We start from the raw sequence: 23,213 nt of genomic DNA, 5'->3' as shown, positions 1-23,213 counted from the left end.
CTAGATATATCAGGACCCTTGAAGAGTGAAAAAATAGTAAAATTGATAAATACAAAATCAACCGGAGTGAATATGAACAGGAAAACCACGTATTATGCCGAACCTATATTAACAGTCACAGTAGTGTAAGTCATTATGGCATTGGTCTGTTAAACAAGTTGATATTACAGCTCAAGGTTCGAATCTCCCTGAATCTTATTTTTTTTAATTACAAATTTGCCATCGTATGTGTCTCGCAAAGCTATAATTATGTGGCGATATCTCTTAGAATATGTCCAAACTCTAATAAATAATAAACCTCCCTCTCTCTTTCAAGCAATACTGCTATCTGTTAATACAACGTTATGTCTAGTCATTATGCTTGAAGATGCCACAGAAACAATAACTCATTGCCTGGTTCGTATAGGTTATTCTGCGTATGCTACTCTCAGACAGGACTTTGATTGGAGAAATGTCATTTTCTCCGACCAGGTAATTGTCTTCAGTAGCATTCTGCGTATGCTACTCTCCGACAGGACTTCGATTGGAGAAATGTAATTTTCCCTGACGAGGTAATTGTCTCCAATAGCAACGATAGTCACCAGATAATCACCAGATATGAATCCGATTCAAAATTTGTGGGCTGCAGTCAAAAGGATCCTACGCTCTAATTGGGCAGAAAACCACCCGTTCGGACACCTGAGGAATTGTGGGACAGAGTTCTAGATGTGTGGGAGGAGATGGCCAAGAATTTAGACCTGTTATATAATCTTGTGGACTCCATGCCGCGCAGAATGAGGGCAGTTGCTGAAGCAGGTGGTTTGTGGACGAGATACTAGTCCCCTCCACAGGCCTTTTTTGCTAATATATTAACAAATTGTTCGTTTTTGTTAATTTAATTATTTATTTGTGTTTGATATGCGTCCGGTTTTTTTAGGATGTGAAACAAGTATTTCTGTTTATACAGGCCAGGATACGTCTATTAATAGTCCACAGGTGATGGGCAATAATATTTTTACAAGGCAGGCGTAACGAAGTTTGTTAACAAATGCCATTTCACATTTAAACTAATAAATTAAGTAAAAATTAAAATTAAAAAATAATAATTTTACCGTACCGGGAGGCGAACTCACAACCTCTTATACGGATGTCAGATTTCTTACCACTGGGCCACATCCTGCTCGTAAGGTTTACTGCGTTATGGACGGATTACTTTCAATGAAGAGACACCACAGCAATGCCTTACAGTGGGTTATGTTTACACGAGTGAACCACGCGATAGAACTTAACATTTCTATCGACCAAGAGTCGGCCCATTCTTTTTGTCGCTAAGTGTACATTCACATCTAACAGGATGTTAAAACTGAAATCAAAACAAGGACTCAAGCTCTTACAGATGTTATTTTCTCAGTATTTTAAGAAGTAAAATGTTTCTAGAAAAGCAAAAGTACACATTTACAAATCTGTTATCTTAACACTAACATGCGAAGTGAAAGGTGGACATTCACCAAACAAGATGAAGTTAAATTGAAAATATTTGAATGTAGAATCTTGAGGACAATTTTTTGTACAAAACAATACCTTAATCACATTTGAAGAATTTTAACCAATGAAGAAATTTACACTCTTTATAAAGAACTCATATTGATAGGCATGCCAACAGAGGTCTTCTTATCAAGTGATAAAAAAGTTTCCAAGAGGATGATGGCCATTATGTAGATGTAGACCATGCTTCAAATTTTGATAACTGCAGCCATTGAAATTCTAAAAGTAAATGATTGAAGAATGATCTATTAAGACAGAAATCCGTGGCGAAATGTTGTTTATTTAGCAACAAAAAGTCTTTATGTCTTGTAAAAGTTTTATAATCATAATTTTCTGTAACTTTCGTGTGACATAATAATTTTAATAATTTATAATTTGTTCGTTCTTGCATTATGTCTCATTGTGTTTATTTTTACAAATCTCGAGATTGTTACTAAAAAAATATCTAGCTCAATAGACGAGTAAACAAAGGTGATGATGTTAATGCAGTTCTCATAACGTTCATTTTAGGTAAGAGGCCTAGCACATACAGAACAACAAGTCTTACCAGAGAAGGAACAGCAACAACAGCAACAACAGCAATCACAACAACAATCATCACAACAGCATCAACAGCAGTTGCACTCCTCAGCGCACAGCGCAGGATTTTCTCCTCCGCCACCGCTATCAAGTCTTGAGAAATTGGGTCTTTATAGCACCCCGACTTCCACCTCACGTAATTTTGCTGGAGCTCCTGCATCTGATCCAGCAGTGGGACTGGGAGCAGGGCTACCTATGCTGTCTCCATTCTCACCGTCTCCTATACCCAACTATGAACCACCTCTCAAACTGCCACAACTCCCACACATGCCACATATCTCATTCAGCGAGAACCCACCTCCACCTTCCATCGATCACCGCACCTCGCCCCAGCCTCGAAGAAAACAGGTCAGTCAATTTATCTATGTGTATATGCGTTCAAAAGCCTTGTTTCTGTCCTCATGTTTAGAAATTTCATTTAGAGATCTGTAATTGAATAGCTGAGTGGAGAAACATTGCAAGCCTAAATTAAAAATTTTACGGGAATAGAAAAGAAACACTTAATGCTTAGCGTTGTAATGTTTTTTGAAAACCTCTTAGATTCTACTGCATATATTGAAGATTGTACTTTTATTTTCAACAAACAGCATTTGTTACAGTACAAAATAGAGTACGTGAAATGTGTTTCCATTGCAACATTTTTCTGCTCAGGTATTTAATTGTACAGCTCGTGCAGAAAATCTGAAAGCCTGGGTGACGTCACTTGGAAAGGGGAGAGAACTGAGTGAAAACAACAAAGATGAGCGCTAAATATCTAATTGAAAACATTAACCTCTCATCACAAACTGCTAGTCAGAGTTCTCAAGCTCTGCTAACCCATCCATTTCATTGTCACAGCTAAAAATCACTATCATCATCATTATCATCATCATCATCATCATCATCATCATCATCATTATTGATACAACCGAGATTTATGATAATGGGGTCTATGACCATCAGAAAATAACTCTCGTTCCATATAATCATTTTCAATTTATTTTTAACATTTTCGCAAAGAGGACGCCAATTTATATAGAGGCAAACTTATGTGTTCTTGCACTATTCAGTAGTTGGCTTGAAAACCATTATATTTGGAATTTTTTTTCTGAAAATAATACTCAATTCTTTCAGGAATTATAAATTGCATCCAAGGTATTTAAAAACATTTATTCTTTCCAAAATTTTGTTAACTAAACAGATTTGACTAAGTAATGCTTCTTTGCTATGAAATTCCGTAACTGGTATCTTTCTGCTATTAATTTTAAATTCTATGACATAAAATGCTGCAAATCATCTTCCTATATGATATATAGAACTAGACATTCAGCAAATATCAAAGAATGGTATCTAGATTTATATTTATATTTGTGGGTATATAGCCATGTCCTGTTCCCCTGAATTCTTTAATAATAGTAAACATATAAATGATGAAGAGCAAAGGTGAAATTCTACAATTATTATACTTTACTTCTAAAGCGATTGTTCCCCAATTGGACAGTCTGTATTTGAGTTTTATTGAAATTAGATTTTGTTTATATAGAGATTGTAAATGTTTTCTGGCTTTAACTTTGGAATGGGCTTTATATACAGAAATAAAGTATATAAATTTCAAGGGAAAAAAAATGTTTGAAATAAATTACGTTTCATTATTGTTTAAATGCAAATAATGTCTTCAAAAGTGACACAAAATATTGTTGGATCTGCTCAGGCAAGGCCCCGACGACGATCAGGGGATCAATGCGGGGCACAAGATCTCACGAAACCACCTGCATCACCATTGACAGAAACAGCAGAGAATTTGTCCATGAAGAAGCCACTGCATCAACATCACAACAGTAGCAGTAGTAACAACAACAGCAGCAATACTAACAACAACATTAGTAGCAACGGAAACATTACGCCAGCCCCAACGCTTCCTCCTGCTCCTCCTGGAACGCCTGTCACATCACCTCACCCACTGGTAAGGATAACACAATTTATAAACTTTTTAAAAGAGATTACTGTGCATATAGAATGTTTCTATGCAGTGACGTGAGAGGTGCAGTTTGCCTTGTAGTTAAACAGCTGCAAGTAGGAGTAGCATCATGTCGGGTCGTGGAAAGGGAGGCAAGGTGAAGGGAAAGTCAAAGTCTCGATCCAGCTGTGATGGGTTGCAGTTCCCAGTAGGCCATATCCACCGTCTATTGTGTAAGGGCAATTACGCAGAGCGAGTTGGTGCCGGTGCGCCAGTCTACCTGGCTGCGGTGAAACCACTGCCACCGGGTATATACCCATTGCAGTGTGAATAAATACATACATAAGCTATCAAGTTGGTATCATATTCCATCGGAGTCATTAGCAGTACTAGCACAGTCGTCGAACAGGAAATCCCTCCTAAAACTGAGCACTCAAATCTCTTTCTATTAGTGTCAGATTACGATCTACATACATCACAATCTATTAAACACTGTAGACATATCCTATTTGCTGACGACTTACAAATATATATCTCTGCACCTATATCAGCACTAAATTACGCAATAAATGAAGTAAACAATGACCTAAAATCAATTATTTCATGGATGAAAAAGTTTGGACTGAAATTGAACTATGAGAAATCACAGGCAATTATAATGGGACATTAATGACTTCTAAGTAAATTAAACACAGGTGACTTATCTCCTGTTAAAATGAATGAAACTGTTATCCCTTACAGTGATAAGAGTAAAAAATCTAGGAATTCATATGGACAAAAACTTAAGTTGGAATACTCAAATCACACACACATGTAAAATAGTTTTTATGAAAATTCATGCACTAAAAAGAATTCGAAATTTCCTTCCGTTGCTTCTCAAGAAGAATTTAGTACAGTCGCTCTTGATGCCTCATTTTGATTACTGTGACACTCTCTACACTGACCTTAACATGAGACTGACAGATAGACTACAGTGTGTTCATAATGCATGTGTTCGATTTATTTGCAACGTCCATAGATCTGACCGTATCACACCTTCACTAAATATGCTGTCCTGAGCCCTTCACAAAGAGCGAAGAATTATTCACTCTCTCACTTTACTCTTCAATATTCTTCAAACCTCTAACCCTAGCTACTTAGCTTCTCGTTTTCAACATTTGTCCTCATATCACGAAATAGATATTCACTCACAACACCATATCACACTCTCCATACCTAAACACAGAACATCCTTCTACTCTTCATCTTTCAAGGTCGCTGCAGCTCATCTCTGGAACTCTCTACCACAACATGTCAGAGACTGTCGGACATTGTCTAGTTTCAAAAATAAATTAAAATTGCACTTTTTCAATTCAGATTCCTTTCAGTTATAAGCCCTTTTCTCTGCGATAGTTTTATAAAAATTGTTCTCTTTATCAGCCAATGAATTTATTAGCATAGCCATTTTATTGTGAATTTTATTTAATATTCGTATTTCTTTTATTTTTTATTATTATTTTATTATATTCCATTTTGTTACATTCTTCCTTACGTTTTCCATATTAACCATTTGTACTAAATGAGTTGCTTTTACTATATTCCAATGTATTTTAGGTACTTTCTTTTTTCTATTATGGTATTATTTCCATGTTGTTTAGTGTCGATCTTCTTATGCTATTTTTATTATTTTTTTTGTAATATGTTAGTATTCTGTTCTTTAACTTTTTGTTAAATTTTAACTGCTTGTATACTTTATGATCTGGTAGAGTGTAAGAGAAGGCCCTATGGCCTTAACTCTGCCAGTATAAATAAAGAATTATTATTATTATTATTATTATTATTATTATTATTATTATTATTATTATTATTATTATTATTATTATTATTATTATTATTCACGAATGACACCCAATGACCATAAGACAGACTTGGAAAAATCATCGCATTCTTATAATTATTATAGGGCTCACATTGAGCCAGTGTGAATATGGATCCAACCTGGATCCAGCCCTGTAAGCCAAGCCAACCATTCTGCTTCACCCCTTTCTTTTGATGACAGCATGGTGAATACATAAACACAGGGGCGTATTTTGCGGGCTACCGGGGCTACCGGCAGTAGCCCAAGGAAATTACAAAAGAAAAAGTTTATAATATAATAATTTTGTATTATTAGTTTTACCATAGTAATTAAAATTAAAGTAATTGTTAGATATATTTTGTGTAATAATAGGGTCAGCGGTAGCCCAAACCCTTTAACCAGTATACGCCACTGCATAAACAAAGCTCATTAAGAAGCGTGACTAATTCAATACTTTTATTTCCTTTCAGCCACCTCCACCACTCAAATCGGAAAACGAAGAATCTCAGCTGCCAGAAAATGCACACATCGATATGCACACACCAGACAGGGACCGAGAAAGAGAGCGAGCAGAGTTCTGTAACAGCACAGAATCTCTAAGTCTGCCTCCACCACCCCCGGTAATGTGACTTCTCACTTACTCAACCTATTGTCATCAAGCCGAGTAATACTTAACTTTATTGCTTGTAAACAGGTGGATTTTTTAATGTTACATGAATGTTTCAGTGTAAATTATGTTTTACATATCACTGATGAATGCCTACTTGAAGCTCGCCAGCCTCATGATAACACCAGAACTTCTAAATAATGGTGCCACAATCCTTTAACACCCCAGAGGAAAATGTACAGGATGAACCATAAGTAATGTCATTAATTTCAGAAGGTTATTCTTTCAGACATTTCAAACAAAAAAAGCTTAATACAATTTTGCTCGTTTTTGCTTCTTTTCCGAGATAAAAATTGTTTTATATGAAACACTTCATAGTGTGTTTTGGGAAATCTATTGATTGAATTCCCAATATGCTCAGTCGATTTAAGAGAGCAGTATATTATGATAATAAGTGATTGAAAAAAATTTAGTTTTGTCCTTTAAATATGCAGAAACTTGAACTGAACAAATCTAACATTTTAGAATTCCTTTACAGGACGAAGAGTTACATTTGTTCGGATCAAATTTTTGCACATTTAAAGGATAAAACTAAAATTCTTTCAATCATTTATCATAATATATTGCTCTCTTAAATTGACTGAGCATTTCGGAAATTAAATCAATGGCTTTTCCAAAACATGCTATGAAATATTTCATATAAAACAATTTATATCTCGAAAGGAAGCAAAAACGAGCAAAATTGCATTCAACTTTTTTGTTTAAAGTATCTCAAAGAATAACCCTCTGAAAGACATTACTTATAGTTCACTCTATATAGAAGTTTCCGTTGACTATTCTAAAGCCTTTGATTCGATTCACAGACCAACATTAATCCAAAAGCTAGAAACAATGATCGGTAGAGACAGTGAATTAACAAAAGCCATCAGGAATATACTGGCTATTAATGAAATAATAATAAACGTTGGCACAAGCGCATCAAATCCCATATCACAAACAAATGGAGTGCTACAAGGAGATCTGACGAGTCCGACCCTATTCAATATAGGAATGGCAGATATCAATAGAATCACCCATCATCTAGAGGTCTTATTACTCATGTATGCAGAGGACGTGGTGCTAGCCGTTTTGTTTTGTTTAGAAGTAAAACAGGCAGATTCCATCTGTATAAACTACAGAATAAAGTAAAAAAAATTAAAAGAACTAAAAACGTGAGGAGCCGAATTTTTCTGATAATAATAGAGCCTTCTTATTAAACATTGTAGAGGGCTTTATGAATGTAATAGAAAATAAGAAGACGAATGGTGTTTCGGTGAAGCAGAAAAACAAACTTATAATTTTCCGGTCTCAGTCAGAAATCATGATCTCAATCAGCTATGACATCAGGCATCGCTTATGGATATTTACCGAATATTATTTTCTTCATATTGTTTGAAAATTTCTTTATCAGAAGAATCTAATATGTCAGTTTAGAACAATATAACTATACCTACTGTAACTATTAACTACTTTAACTATAAGAATTACTACTATAATTTCACTATAAACAACATACACTTGATCAATGATCAGTCACTAATCAGCAAAAATCTGTAGACTAAGTCTGATGGAAGTTTGATTCCCAATCAAATATCGATTGTTCTTTCTGCAACGAAAGTAAAGCTCATTGCCAATTGGTCTTTCTGCAACCAGGTCTTAGTACTGCATAAGTAAGTAAGCTTTCTTGTTATGCAATGTGTAAATGTATTAACAGTGAGTCATTTATTGTTGACAGGACCCAACGCTTGAAAATTCCGGATTCCCACAACTCCCGTCTGTATCAGCTCTAACTATGACACCCCCTCATGGTAAGCTATCTTACATTAACTACAAAATCTCTCAAATTTTTCAAATTTATTTAACTCTTTTCAAGTTCATTTTCTTAAAGAACTTTGTATTTTATACTGTTGTCACTATTTCGAACAGATAATTTCCAATTATTGAATCCTTTCAATTTGAAATGCTGCTCCTAAAAATTATAGAAGTTGAAACACGTTGGGAGATACAATGAACAGAACAGATTTCATACTGGGATCAGATTGGAAATGTATATATATTAATTTTTGTAAGACAATGGTACTGGCAACTTAGAATTTCAAAAATAATGCAAAATTTTAATGGTAATATTATTTGAAGTACATTGTCAGAATTCACTGATCATGACGACTTATTAAATATTGCCTCTTAATTTTTAATTTTCTATTATATATGTGTAGGGAAATGATTTAAATAGCGTCAAGTAGGACTAATGGGATACAGTAAAAAAAGTCGGGCTAATTTGGTACAGATTTTAAAATGTATCATAGGCTCAGTTTGAACATGTTTAAAACTGCGATTACGGAACTACATTTTATGTATGCTCTTTAAGGAGCAATATTGAAAAAGTTTTAAAACATCATTATGAGCCTTATGAATGTGTTAAAAGGATTGGCAGTTTTGCTTCTTAAAAAAACTTTGATGTGATACTCGTTTACTTTTGTTATTGCTATGGAATGAATAAAGCTAGAATAATTTTAAAATTTTCCTTCTACTGAGAATCATATTTCTCTAAAGTTCATCAGTGCAAGTTCAAAGATTGTTTCCCATGTACAGTGAAACCTCTCATTTACGGACATTGAAGGGACGTAACAATCTGTCCACATCTGGGAGGTGTCCTTTATTAGGAGGGAGGCTCCCCAATCTAACAGTAAATTTATAATATGCATTATGTATCCCTTCACGCTTTGAATGAACTGTATTACTGTAGTTTAATTCTAAATACAGTATACTACAGTAAATTCTTTGAAACTTTGAAGTACAGTAGATAAGATGAAAAAGGAAAATACAGTACTGTGCCATGCAATTTTATTCTATGTCTACAGTTATGCAGTACTGTAATTTACAGTTTTCAACTTAACCTTTACGTTCAGGTGCTGTGTCTCTCGAAACAGAACAACTGATTGAAGTGAAGAGAATAATCCTACAAACCCTATCATGTGTCGAATACAGTTTCACGATCGCGGAAGCTTTGGACCCATCAGACAGGTTAAATTTTATGATTTTGTTTATCCATCCACTTCCAGCTAACAAGCTGGCTATAGCTGGGCTAGTGGTAACCTACGAGACCCTTATTGTCTTCTTTCATGTTAATGAAATTCTTTACAGTTCTCAAAGCTAAATTTTTCATTTTTGTAACACAGTAGTTCTTGACATCCAAGTTCTGTTCGGAGTCAGGAGGTAAAGTAAGCTTTAGGACTGTGAAACAGCTGTCCACATCCGTGTCTAAGAGTGTCCGTATACAAGAGTTAAATTTATCATTATTTCTATATTATCTCAGCTGGAACATAAAACTCTGTCCGTATATAAGGAGTGTCCGTAAGGAGAGGTTTCACTGTACTATATTCCATTTAGTAGGTATATCTCGCAATTCTATTTATTTTTCTTTTCTGCCGAGTTCTGAATTTGAAATTCGAACTGTCATCAAGCACTTTTGGTCTTATACTGTTAAATAATTACATGTGTTTTCAGTTTTTTCACTGGACGCTCAGCTTGGCTTCTTTCCTGGCATGGAGAGTTGTCGAAACCCTCTCCTGAACGACATTCCAGAACCAAGAAATGAAAATCACCATATTATTGGCAAACGAAAAAGTAAGAGTAACTTCTGTATAATAAATTATTATTTACTGTATCTTTAGTCTCAAATTATATTTAAAACAAACAATTTGTGACAATTAACTACTTTTTGGGAAACAGATTGTTACAAAAAATTTGAGGGACAATAAATTCTTAGCACGGCTTCATTCGAAAAGGGAATAAATTTACGACATGTGTAACTTAGAAAAATGACCAGCCAACTGTTCGCTGCCCCATCAATTACCTGATACACAGATAGGCGTTTCTGCAGAAAAAAAATATTGACTGAAACTGCAGATGAGTACATGGGCCTATTTTTTAAAACAAGCCAAATAAGTGATAAGCTAAGCTAATAACAGGCATAAGTTTAATGTTCTCCAAATTGGAGAACAAATGACAAGTAACGAGTGATAAGCAACAATTAAAATACAAGTGAGTTTTCCTAAATAAATTTCAAGTTATTTTGTCAGATCTATGAAGCTTAGTTTTCATGATTAGCAATACATTCAAAACAGTCAGGGAGTGGTCTAGAAAAGCGAGATTATGTTTGTCAAAAAGAGGTAGACGTGCTAATTCTGAGGAATAATAGAATAGAAGAGAAGAACATGTAAGGAAAAGTTTTTATTACAATATGAAACACGACCAAAAAATGGAACAAATTCAGCCATCATTGAAGGTTCTTTTAAGGAATGACAAACCACAATTTTCCCTTCTCAAAGAAAAATGTATTGCAGCTAACCTGTTAGATACAGTAAAACCTCTGTTAACCGAAATAAAGGACCCTAACCCTATTTCGGATAAGCGACATTTGGATAATAAATTTATGTCATATTTTATTTTAGAGTTAAAAGGCAAGTTGTGTATATGAAAGCATCACTCATATTTAAAAAAAAAAATCCTACAATACACACAGGAGATACAGTATTATCAAATCTAAACATTGATTCTTCATTACTATATTTCTTTAAGAAAAAGTCCAGAACTTTTTTTTGGGTTTTTTGTTTTCATCTTTTCCTGGCAGCAATGTCACGCCTGCTTAGTGCTAGGGGTGGATTAGCCACCTCATGTAAACAATAGGATGTGTTGTGGCCCTTGCATGTATTTCTCCGATCTGCTTAGTGACAACTACACGTCTTCAGAACTGCTTATACTTTGCCCTTATAATTTGCCCATGAAGTGTTGGAATTAAAAATAAATATATACATTGTACATAAATTCTGTATATTTCTTAAATACAATACATAGTAAAACTTTTAAATTTCTTTATAAAAATTCAGTTACATAACTTACACGTTTCAGTTAAACCAGTTTTTGGTTGACAGGGGTTTTACTGTACTTCAAAAACTGGTATGAGATTGACTCTTAATGTTCTTTTCCCACCAGGACTTTATCACGAATATACTACCATCATTTTTATTTATAAGTTATTGCAACTGATTTTACAAAATGTTTACTCTTTTTTAATTTTCGTAGGTACTCTTTGCTTATTTGTACCTAATAGCAGGAACAACACTCGAAAGACTTTTTGGCATATATCTTCCTTCTTTACAACATATAGGTGTCCTAGCCACCTGATTCTTGAAATTTTTATTTTAATTATATCAGTATAATCATAGGCCTTAATTCAACATTATGCCTAACATGCCAGTTACCAATCTCACATATTAGGCAAAAAATGTTCCTTCCAAAAGTCTTAAGTTTATTTTCTTACGTTTGTGTTAAAGTCCAACTTTCACAACCATAAGTGATACAAAGTCTCAAGAGACTTTTATCCTTTTGGTCTTTGTCTTGAGGCTAAGGTATCAGGGACCAAATTGCTTTTTAAGTCCAAAATATGTTCTGTTGGCTGACATTAATCTAAAATGATAACCTTTGATCAAATTATTTACCAATTAATATCAATATACTGTATACTCAAATTTTACAAACCTAAATATGATTTTGTAATATTAATCAATGCTGGAAAAAACTTAACTACAGTAAAACTTCATTTATACGTTTTTATAGGGTCTGAAGAAAGAAACGCGTAAGTGAGAAAAACGTGCAACTGAAATGGTATTTAATAACATCTGAAATAACATTTGAAGACTGTATTGGGAAAACAAGTCAAGTCAATTTTGTAAAATTTTCACAAGAGAAATTTAGAACTTCACAGTCAAGCCATCTTTGAGTCTATAATACTGTACTCAAAATTATAACACATATTCTTGAAGAATGTAAGATTATTTGTAGGAAATTTTAGCTGCTTAGAGCCAAAGCCAGCTGATATATTACATTTCAAACTCCAATCCAGAAAATCTATGACATTGGCCTATCTTGTTCTTCGAGTTTCATCTTTATTTAATAACATGTGGTTATTTTACAAAAAGTAAATTATTTTTGACTAAGGAATAATCCGTGCCCTAAAATTGTGATAATTGTTCTCAGATTTGTCTGTTACATAATGATGTGTTACAAAATGTTTCACTGTTTCTAAAGCAGTAACTGCGTCATTAAAGGATACAAAATTGGTGGAGGAAAGCATGTACAGCTTCGAATTTTAGAATTTTCATGAATTTCAAAATGAGCCAAATCTTAACAATGAACATGTAGCCTACTGTATTTTCGCTTTCTTAAATTTTCACAGCAAACCTGATTTCAAGCAGAATTGATTTAAAATATATGAAATAACGTTTTGTATCTGCTGTGATTTAAAATACGATCGTATAAGTGTAAAAAAATCATCATCATCATCGTCATCGTCATATCATCATCATCATCATCATCATCATCATCTTCTTCTTCTTCTTCTTCTTCTTCATGTCCTTCAAGTGTTATACCCTAGTGGATCGTGGTCTTCCAAAATTTCTCCTTCCTCTTGGTACATAGGCAAGAATTTGTCTAGGCCATCTAGTGTAAAAAAATATAAATTAAAAATGTATAACCGAAATAAATTAACATGGAAAGTATTGGAATTTTGCCGGGACTTCATAGAAAAATGTATGTGTCAAATGTGTAAAAGAAGTTTTACTGTATTTTGTAAGGAAACAAAGACATTGGATTAGCCGAGAAAATATGAGTTAACAGGTGTATCTGAAACACCAGCATTTCTCACAGGGAAGATGGCTGTGGTTTCAGTGGGTCGACCAAAGGGGCAGCACAGTGCTCCACGAGGGGGTCCACCTCGGTCATGGACCAATGCCGAGTTAACCGAGGCACTACAGCACGTGTGGAACAAGAAGATGACAACATCACAGGCATCCCGCATTTTCGGAATCCCATACAACAGTTTGCTTATGTATGTGCGCGGCAAATATGGAAAGTCACTCAAGCTGGAGCAGCTAAAGAAGGACTGCCTTGGAGGACCTGGAGGCCCCCTGGAGCTGCTCGGACTGGGGCCCATGGGACCCGTGCCAGGGAACAACAACAACAATAACAACAATGCCAGCAGTAAATCAGGTGCTGGGGATGAACTCTTGGTTCCACCGGGCTCGGAACACGATTTGGTCTCAGTGGGGCCGGGTGGTTTCAACCCATATTCACCTGCAAATTTCTATCCCGACTTCGGTGCCTCGTTCCCAGTCCCTGTCAGCATGATCCACCTCTTGCCCCAATCCGAAAAGAACCGCGAGCTTTTTCCACCTTCCATGCCCCTCCCACTTGATGTGTCTGCTCACAGCAAAGACGACAGCAATGGAGGAAGACGGTCAAGAGAAAACAACGGTTCGATGGAGGAGGAACACGAATCAATACAACAGCAGCAACATCATCAGCAGCAGCAACAACAGCAACAACAACCGCCCAAGGAGGACACCACTACACAACAACTCGTCGAGCAGAATGGACAAAACTAGCAGACGGTAAAATTAATAAAATTATCAAATAGGACAAGATTTAAAAAATCGCAAAACAGAGCCCTTATTGTTTAGTGAATTATATGGTATTGTTGTTTACCAGAGTATCGGCCATTTTGTATCAGAAAAGGGAGGGGGGTCTATTGAAACTTATAATGGACAGTAAATTTTATATGGAAACCTTCAACATAGATTACATTTTTATACAGTAATATATATATATTAATTTTATACAGAATGCAATGCGCAATTACCTCAGAATGTTTCTAACTAGTACATACAGATTTTATAACAGTTTACTTTATCAGGAATTTGTTAAAGATGCAGTATGAAGCAGTAGACCATCTCGAGTTACCTTGGCAAAATGGAGATCCTCTGGGAACAGCAACATTGTGCTTTCTTACCAGATCTAAATGAAACTGTATGTGATTGTTAAAGTATGGGTGCTGGTAGAACAAAATAATAATAAAAAAAAGTTTAAATCTGTGGGGGAGAATTCCCTCATAGCAAGAGTTGTGATGTAGCTGAGATAAATTCGTTGTGGGCCACCGAGAGGTCTTTTGTTGATATTATTGCATTGTGCTTCCTGGGTTCACAGCCAGAAATGGATGGATACTCGTGGCTTCATGGCACCATTGTAGTATCCACTTTATTGTTTCTTGTACATGGTCGATCATTGTTTACTTTACAAGACTGACTTCAAATGCCAATGTTCCACATATTTATATTTAATTATACTTAGTACGTCCTAATTAAGTTAATTTCTTAACCAACAGCAACAGTTCCTGCAGAGATTTATACCAAATAATGCATAATTTTAAGTTTGAAGATGAATAATACAAAATGAATTTTTATAGCTGACAGAGTATTATATCCACAGTTCAGACATGAGATGATAGAAAATACATTTTTTGTATTAATTTTTCAAATGGATTATCGAAACAAAGTTTGTTACGCGAAGGTTGAAGGCACACTGGGACAGATGTGTGCCAAATGTGATTTTTTGGAACAAATCATGCATGAAAGGGAACCATTGTAAAGATTAGCAAGGTACGGTTCACTGTATCAAATAATTGTAGATGTGATACGAACACGTGAAAGAAGAATGAGATGTACGTTGTAATGTTTCAGAATGTTAAGTGTAAACGTTGTTGGTTGTTATTGGAACGAGAGAGCACGATTCGGTGTTAAAATGTACCATGCGGTCCTTACTTCTTGTCATGCAAGATAACTGTGAAGCCATTTTAAAAAGCAAGCAGTAGTGGCAGATTTCCAGGGCCCATTCGAAGACTCACCGATGTTTCAATTTGCAATGTCAAACTTGCTCCGGATACGATTTATGATAGCTAAAGTCACTTTGCAACTTGACTCATCGAAGTCTTACATGGATCTAAATTCGATGCGACCATTCTGATATGATCGTGGTTAACAATGTAAGAACGTATTCTGGAGAAATCGCACCCCCACTGATGCAAATCTCTAGGAATTCTAGTGTATAGAAGACACGTATATATAAAAATTACTTGCACATGTACACACACAACACACAAATTATTTTAGTACCTTGAACCATAGTGTATATTTGATTTTGGTGTCCCATATTGCAAAATTGATGACAAAATTGCCCTAGTGCATAGTGCTAGGATGTGTTTTCTATTACAAGAAGGCGCATACCTACTGTCATTTATTGTTCTAGACATTTGCTTTCTAGTGTCTGCCTCTAATCTATTGACTAGTTCTTAAATGCATCTCGAAAATCATTGTGAATGGCAAGTTGTTTGACATGAGTGAAAATTAGCCAAGGCAATTCTAGTATCAAAATGAAATTCATGGATGTACTCTTAAACGTTGGAACAGAAGAATCAAAATCACTCTTCCTTAAGGATGTCACTGCTAACAAGAAATCCAAAACTGCATAAAGTAGGGTATTGTAATGCCTTGCTCACCCCCTTCAGAAATCACAGTTCTTGATACATTCAAGCTTAAAAATGAATCAGGGAACCGACAAATACACATATTCACAAACACACAGGTAATTCACTGGAATACAGCAGCAAGTTTATTTTGAATATGCACGATCAATTTTACACAGCGTCCATTTCAGTATGATGTGTTGGTACAGAATTAAACATTTTACTTTCATCAGGTACTACTCTTGTGAATGATACACATCACTAATACAAACAAATTACAATTTAGATGTGTAATAACTGTGCCCTTCTTTGAATTAACTTATTATCTTAAACATCAAGTAAATATCAACTCTCTTTAAGAAATAACAGTATTTGTGTGATATTTTTAACAGCAATTAGCTGCATTTGCGTTGTTTCACAAATCTTCATTTTCGCAGAACTGTAGATTTTTACAGCTTTTTAAACATGTCATCATTATAAACTTTATGGATAGGGCTGTAGTTATATTTTGTTCTTAAGTAACAGTTCTTTCCAATTGAATTCCCGACTCTTCTCTTTTTTCACTTAGTTTTCTATTCCCTGAACGATCACAAATATTATCAGAAAATGCAGGCTGTAAATTTCTAAAATTTTATAAGGAAATGAACTCATAATTGGACAAAAATTACAAGGTACCACAACAAGACTTATTAGAACTTAAATATCTGATAAAAGTATAAAAAAGGTTACTAATAATATTTTTTAGAATTCACTTTTTACTATAAATTAAATTTTCCAAAATTTGAAAATTTTGACACATATTATTTCATAACTCCACAACCATTAAACATATAATTCTGAAATTTTGTACACTGATTTAACATGCATTTATACAAAAGGTAAACTACAATAATGCACATTTCTTTGAAAATGGAAAAAATTAGGTCACAAAACATTATGTAAATTTTAATATATTTTATATAGGACAAATAAAAAATTAATTGTATTAAAATAAACAACTCTGCTTGTCTGAGAGTAGTCTACTTTTCAGAAATACTGTAAGTGTTTATTACATGCAGGAAAAATATTAAAGATGTCAGGGAGACCATAATAATGTTATGGTTACCAAATAATGTAACTGCAAAATTTTTTTGTTTTTTTTTCATTCTTTGATAAAACTGGTTTGAAAAATATTATTAGTACTTTTATCAGATATTTAAGTTCTAATAAGTCTTGTTGTGGTACCTTGTAATTTTTGTCCAATTGTGAGTTCAATTTCTTATAAAATTTTAGAAATTTAGAGCCTGCATTTTCTGATAATATTTGTGGTCGTTCATATACATACCCGGTATACCCTTAAGAGAAAAAGTATCCTGCTTTCTAATACTTCTTCCATTAGGCCTTTTCAAAGAAATATGCGTTTCATTATTAACGAAATTATTTACTGATGCAGTTCAGAGTTTCTTAAGAGCAGTTCTGAATAATCATTTATCTGTATTCAAAGTTTCCAATGAAATTTCAACAAAACTCGCTGATAAAACTAATGCAATCCTTGTATAAATAGAAAGCATCATAGAACTCCTCTTGTATACTATTGGCAACAAAATCAAAGAAGTTAAGTGACTTGTAGTTCTGAAATACATTTCATGTATGATTTTAAACAGTAGCTCACAAATAGAGGTAGCTCATTTCCTGTCATATATCGATATGTTTAATGTGATATTCTTGTTCTTCTCACACTCGATCACATATACATAAACTATAGATTCTTCTCTACATCCAGAAACTAGATTACAAACAAAATTCAATCTTTATTTATGTTTTAGAAAAAGTATACTTTCAAGTTATGAGAGGTTAACAGACCATTTAGAAGCTTGCACTACATATCAATACAAAAAATAAATTCATAATTGTTACATAAACATTTATTTGAATTTAAAACTACAGACCTGTTTGGAGTTAAATTACAACATGCTACCTCAATATTAATTTCATTATGTAATATCATATGACCTTATGTGACTTAATAGTGAACAGAAGTAGTTTTACATTTATCCTTCTCTCATATTACTCAAAATTATTTGATGATATTCATAGTAGTTCGATATTATTTAGTTGTTACCGAAATTAACCTCTTTTACTTCGTGATTGACAAACATCACGAAAACAGTATTACCACACACTCCAATTTTGTTTTTATTACCGGTAATTTCAACAAGGGAATAAATACTGAACTGTGTTCAGAATTGGTAATGGGTTTTGGGTAATCCCATTTCCCCTAGCATCACTTCGTCACGTTTCTGTTATCATCTTAGACATTCTATCACAGTTAGTATAGAAAGGAATACAACCTCACCACAGTGGGTTGTGTTTACAGAAAACAGGAGATCCGTGTAAATTACTCATTTCATGTCGAAAACTACTAAAAACAAATGTGTTTGCCTTAAATATATTCTACAGAAAATGCTGTTGATTTTATTCAAGGCAGGGTGGGAAAACAAAGTAGTTTCTAAATTGTTAACATTTACAAGTGTAACAGTTAAAACTTATTAATATAGTAGCTACTATTATACAAATATCTATAAAACAGCAACCCTTCACATTTAAGAGCTATACTTTACGTATTAAATTTGTCAGCAAAAGGGAAGTAAAGTCTCCCAGGAAGCATTTTATAGTATGTAAAGTACATAAATCTCCACGTATTCTCCCCTCAACTGTTTACTTATTTGAAATTTGTTCAGTAACATAATCATTTTGGTTTTTAGCTAGTACTTGGAAAGGACTACATGTAGATTTCATGTTATAATTTTTTCAAACAAAATACACACCATTATTATTATTATTATTATTATTATTATTATTATTATTATTATATAGATACATGTAACTACTGTAAACAATGTGCTTTCAATAGTACACCTTTGGTATAGTATGTAAAGTACATAAATCTCGACTTATTCTCCCCTCAACTATTCACTTATTTGAAATTTGTTCAATAACATAATCATTTTAGTTTTAGCTATTAGGCCTACTTGGAAATATACGGAAAGGACTACATATAGATTTCATGTTATAATTTTTTTCAAACAAAATACACACCATTATTATTATTATTATTATTATTATTATTATTATTATTATTATTATTATTATTATTATTATTATTATTATTATTAGTATTATTATTATTAGTATTATTATTATTATTATTATTATTATTATTATTATTATTATTATTATTATTATTATTAATACGTATAACTACTGTAAACAATATGCTTTCAACAGTAAACCTGTGGTATAGTATCAAATTAAATACAGTAGGGTACCATATATTGAAAATGAGTAGCAGAAACACTAATTCATTACTAGATTAAATTTAGATTCCAATTCTGATCCCACTTGCCAGGTTTGGCAACTGACACTGAATAGCTCACAATAAATTTTACAATTAACAATAAAAACAATTACAATGTATTTTTATATAAACGGAAAATAACTTGTTTTATACTTTTGTTACCATATAAATGATTCCAAAATATTATGACTCAATATTTAATTATAGTTATAATTATGTCATCTTGAAGCATTTTATGAAGCTTTACTTTTCCCTCCATTGCTGAAGGAATTAGGAAGTGGTGTCTCTTGTTTCCAGAAAGAGGCTTTGAATAAAAATTAATACAGTACTAATTATTTCGTTTTGTCCTCATCACAATTAATTAATCAATATTTCTGCTTTTGAATTAGGTAATTGTACACACGTTATGATATCCATTATTATTAATTCCAAATGGACAAACACGTGTTTTTGTAGATGTGCTTCAGACATTTAGGTTCAATGAATCTGTTACCTCATGGGCTGCTAATAACAGTATCACGCAATACAGTAATTCCTATATCTGTTCCCTGATATACTCTAGTCACTGCTAATACAAATTATTTGGCACCATTTAAGAATTTTGTCTGTCAAAAAACACAGATAAAAATTGTTCAGAGTATCATTTATTAAGAATGGGACCAACAGATGCAGCGGACGAAACAGAAATATTCAGTTTCAAGAAATATCATTATTCGGATCATTAATCAATCCTCTTCCAATAATTGCAAACTTCTGCTTCCTTCGGGTTATTATTTTAACAAAGGACAGCATGTCTGTAATTAAAATACAGTACCTACACAGTACCATATACCCTTTTCATAATTTATGAAAGGAAATGATTGACTAACTTGCATTTTCTAAGAAAAAGTTATTAAGGAGGATTTGTGCGTAATTGTACTTACAGTATTATTACTTTTATCTTTCTAAAGCAAGAAGACAAGAACATCAGTTTACATTAATCACCTGTTAATCATAAATAGGAGCTCACAACATCAAATGATATTTAGATTTTGTGCTACACAGACTTCACAAGGCAGTTATGTTTCCTCCACTACACAATAATTTTAATTGCTTTCATTTATCGATTAAACATTTTTAAACAGTTAATCGGATTATATAATTCATTGATTCGATTTATATATAAATATATATCTATAACTTTTCTGATCATAATATTAATTAAAACCATTTCCAAAATTGTCAGAAACATGCCTGTTCTTACTTAATGTTAAACAATTCTATTGATTTCTCTACATCAGTTAAACAAGAAAAGTAGCAACACATTGAGCTTGACACTCTTTACTACTGTAGATCTCTGAGCTAGGGATTAGTGGAGTAGTGGAGACAAAGAAATCCTTTAGTGACTTTGCAAATGAAAGGATCTTGAAGAATGTGATCGTGGATAATCTGACAAACCTTTACTTGAAATAATTGTTATTTTAATTGCTTCTTAATATATGAATAATGACAAAATATGTAATTTAACAGTGGTCATTATGAAGTTCCAAAACAAGAATAATTAATATACCATTTGAAAAGGACTACAATTTGAGAAACACTGTCTAATTATAATTTACAGCTCTTTCGGAAGGCATAATTTTGAAAGCTTATTATACCATAGCAAAACAGTCAAGAGTCAATTTTCCTTCACCTACTGTGTGGAGTGAATATCAGAAAGTCTGTACCGAAAGTAAATACATATGTCAATAGTAGTAAAATTAAGCATTTTATACAGAGTGTTCGCCTATGGGTGGGGCCAGGAAAGCGGCCTGCCTGCAGTGTCACTTGCGGGAATCATCTATCCGTAAGCTTCCGTTTTCTGTACTATACTCTGTAGGGTTTTAATTTTAAAAGTTTAGCAGCAGTAAAGACTGATGTTTTTGAAACACTAACTTCCTGTGAAACACTTCTTAGAGATTTATTAGGAGAGTGTGTAAATTATGCACTGATTTCATCAATTTTTTCTTCCGTCAATACTCTTTGTTTTCGCTTAGGAATTGTAGCATTTATCGACCCTGTTGTCCTTCATTTGTTAACAAGACGTCTAACAGTTTCTCTACCCTGAGTTGGAGCACCCGGATATTTCACTTCAAATTGCCTATGCACCTGTCTACATGACTCTGTTTTCACATATGCATCATACATAAAAACTCTTTGTACAAGCGTGAATTTTGCGTTTTGCATTGTTAAATTTTACACACACGCTGAATATTTAAGCAACTGTGTCAAGAAACTGCACTGTACGTGTTAAATACTGCAGCATCTGGCTCACAACTGATAACTTGTCGACCTTGATGTCCTTGATTGTCGAGCGTGCCTCAACAACTGCGCGCACAAAGCAGCGTATCAGTACATGCCGCTTTCCTGGCCCCACCCGTAGGCGAACGCTCTGTAGTTTATTAATTAAACCCATTATAACGTAAAATTATAATTAATTAAGCTTCTTATGTGTAAACTTCACATTAACAGTGCTGAATGCCACCTATTTCTTTTGTGTGGCAATAATGATAATAGAAGTGTTCATTTCATTTTATGAAGTTCAGATTCTTTATTTTTCCTAGTTTCTCGAGTGCAGCCATAATTAATTAATTGTGGAGTTTTATTATTGAGTACAGTCACAGACAGTAATGCTTTTTTATTTCGGCCAAACTACAGTGTGAGTATTGGTTTACGCCAGGATTTCGTGATATTGCTGCACAGCAACAATTAAGAGTAGGGTAAAATAGTGAAAGGCAATATTAAATATAAAAGTTCAGAATTTTATAATATACCTCACAAATCCGCAATAAGACCGCCCCTCATGATATGGCAGTTGTCTATTCTGCAATCTAAGTCAGTCTGCACATGTTGCAGAATTGTCATGTCCTCCTCTGCAATAGCTGTGGTAATGTAGTCTCGCAATTCCTGTAAGTTTCGAGGCAAGAGTGTCTTTAATAAATCCTCACATGAAAAAATCCAAAAGTCCGGTGATCGAGGAGGTCAAGCAAGAAGTGATGGATTGTCATTAGATGCATTTGCAGTCTTTCGTTCACTTCCTGGGATTACGTCGAAAGACGTTTCTCACTTGTTCGACTGTTTCCTCAGTTGGACCTGATCACCCAGGGTATTTAGGTATGCACAGACATCCTACGTTCTCGAATTATTGGTACCACTAGCATATCGTTTTGTCTGTAGGTGCAATATTGTGAAATCTAGCACGAAAATGTCGCTGCACCATGATAATGAAGTTCCTTGCAAGCTCCAGACTGGAATAAGCCTTCTCAGCCCCTGTGCATATTCTGACTGTAGTCGTAACTTCAATTTCTTTTGCATTCGTGGCCGCATGAACACATTGTTATATCAGAGTATAAGAGTAAGGCATAACAATATTTGAAACTGTCTCTTTCAAACAAATGCATTTTGTTGTTGTATCTATTATCGTTACATTGTTATGGCTGGCCAAATTCCTGGAGTAAATTATAATTCACGATGTATATAAGCTATTTTTTTTAAGTCTAAGGTTTTAAATTAAGAGGTTTTTCTCACCTACTGAATAAGTGCCAGTAACGCAAATCCTAGGACTTCTGTATAACTCAGCAAGTGTTTTCAGTTCCTCGTATTCAACCATTATAAAAAAAAAAAAAACTATTAATATGTTCACTGCCATGGTGTGATAGCTGCTGTATAGGTCATAGTCATATAAGAACAGGGAATGAGAAAGATTAAGACCTCTCATTGTCAGCGCAATTTGTGATATAAGATATTATCACACCATAAAACAATATTAGAATCTTAAATAGACCAATATTTTGAATTTCACAAGTGTATCAATTAATTACACAGTGTGATTCCTAAGATTGTTCACGTAGTTCCTGCATGCTAGCTCCCAGCAAGTGATAGCATAAGAGCTGAGACTATAGCATGCACTTGCATGGAGGAAAGAATCTCGAACTACACAATGTGCATGCACAAGACAAAAGAACAGCTATGTATTAT

General features: G+C 33.7%; 1 protein-coding gene across 2 annotated transcripts in view; it reads left to right on the top strand.

Annotated features, from left to right (window-relative positions):
- lov (jim lovell) overlaps positions 1–22,911 on the top strand; it is a 437,315-nt gene extending 414,404 nt beyond the window's left edge. For both annotated transcript variants that reach the window (XM_069843710.1, XM_069843711.1), the window contains 6 exons: positions 2,035–2,451; positions 3,794–4,045; positions 6,347–6,496; positions 8,258–8,330; positions 10,030–10,149; positions 13,252–22,911. In XM_069843710.1, the coding sequence (XP_069699811.1) occupies positions 2,035–2,451; positions 3,794–4,045; positions 6,347–6,496; positions 8,258–8,330; positions 10,030–10,149; positions 13,252–13,967 (1,728 nt within the window). In that variant the 3' untranslated portion in view covers positions 13,968–22,911. The remainder of the gene's footprint in view (positions 1–2,034; positions 2,452–3,793; positions 4,046–6,346; positions 6,497–8,257; positions 8,331–10,029; positions 10,150–13,251) is intronic.
- The last annotated feature ends 302 nt before the right edge of the window (positions 22,912–23,213 follow it).

This window comes from Periplaneta americana, chromosome 13 (assembly GCF_040183065.1).
Source record: "Periplaneta americana isolate PAMFEO1 chromosome 13, P.americana_PAMFEO1_priV1, whole genome shotgun sequence".
NCBI classification, from domain to species: Eukaryota; Metazoa; Arthropoda; class Insecta; order Blattodea; family Blattidae; genus Periplaneta; species Periplaneta americana.
This window is presented reverse-complemented; position numbering and strand designations above follow the sequence as displayed.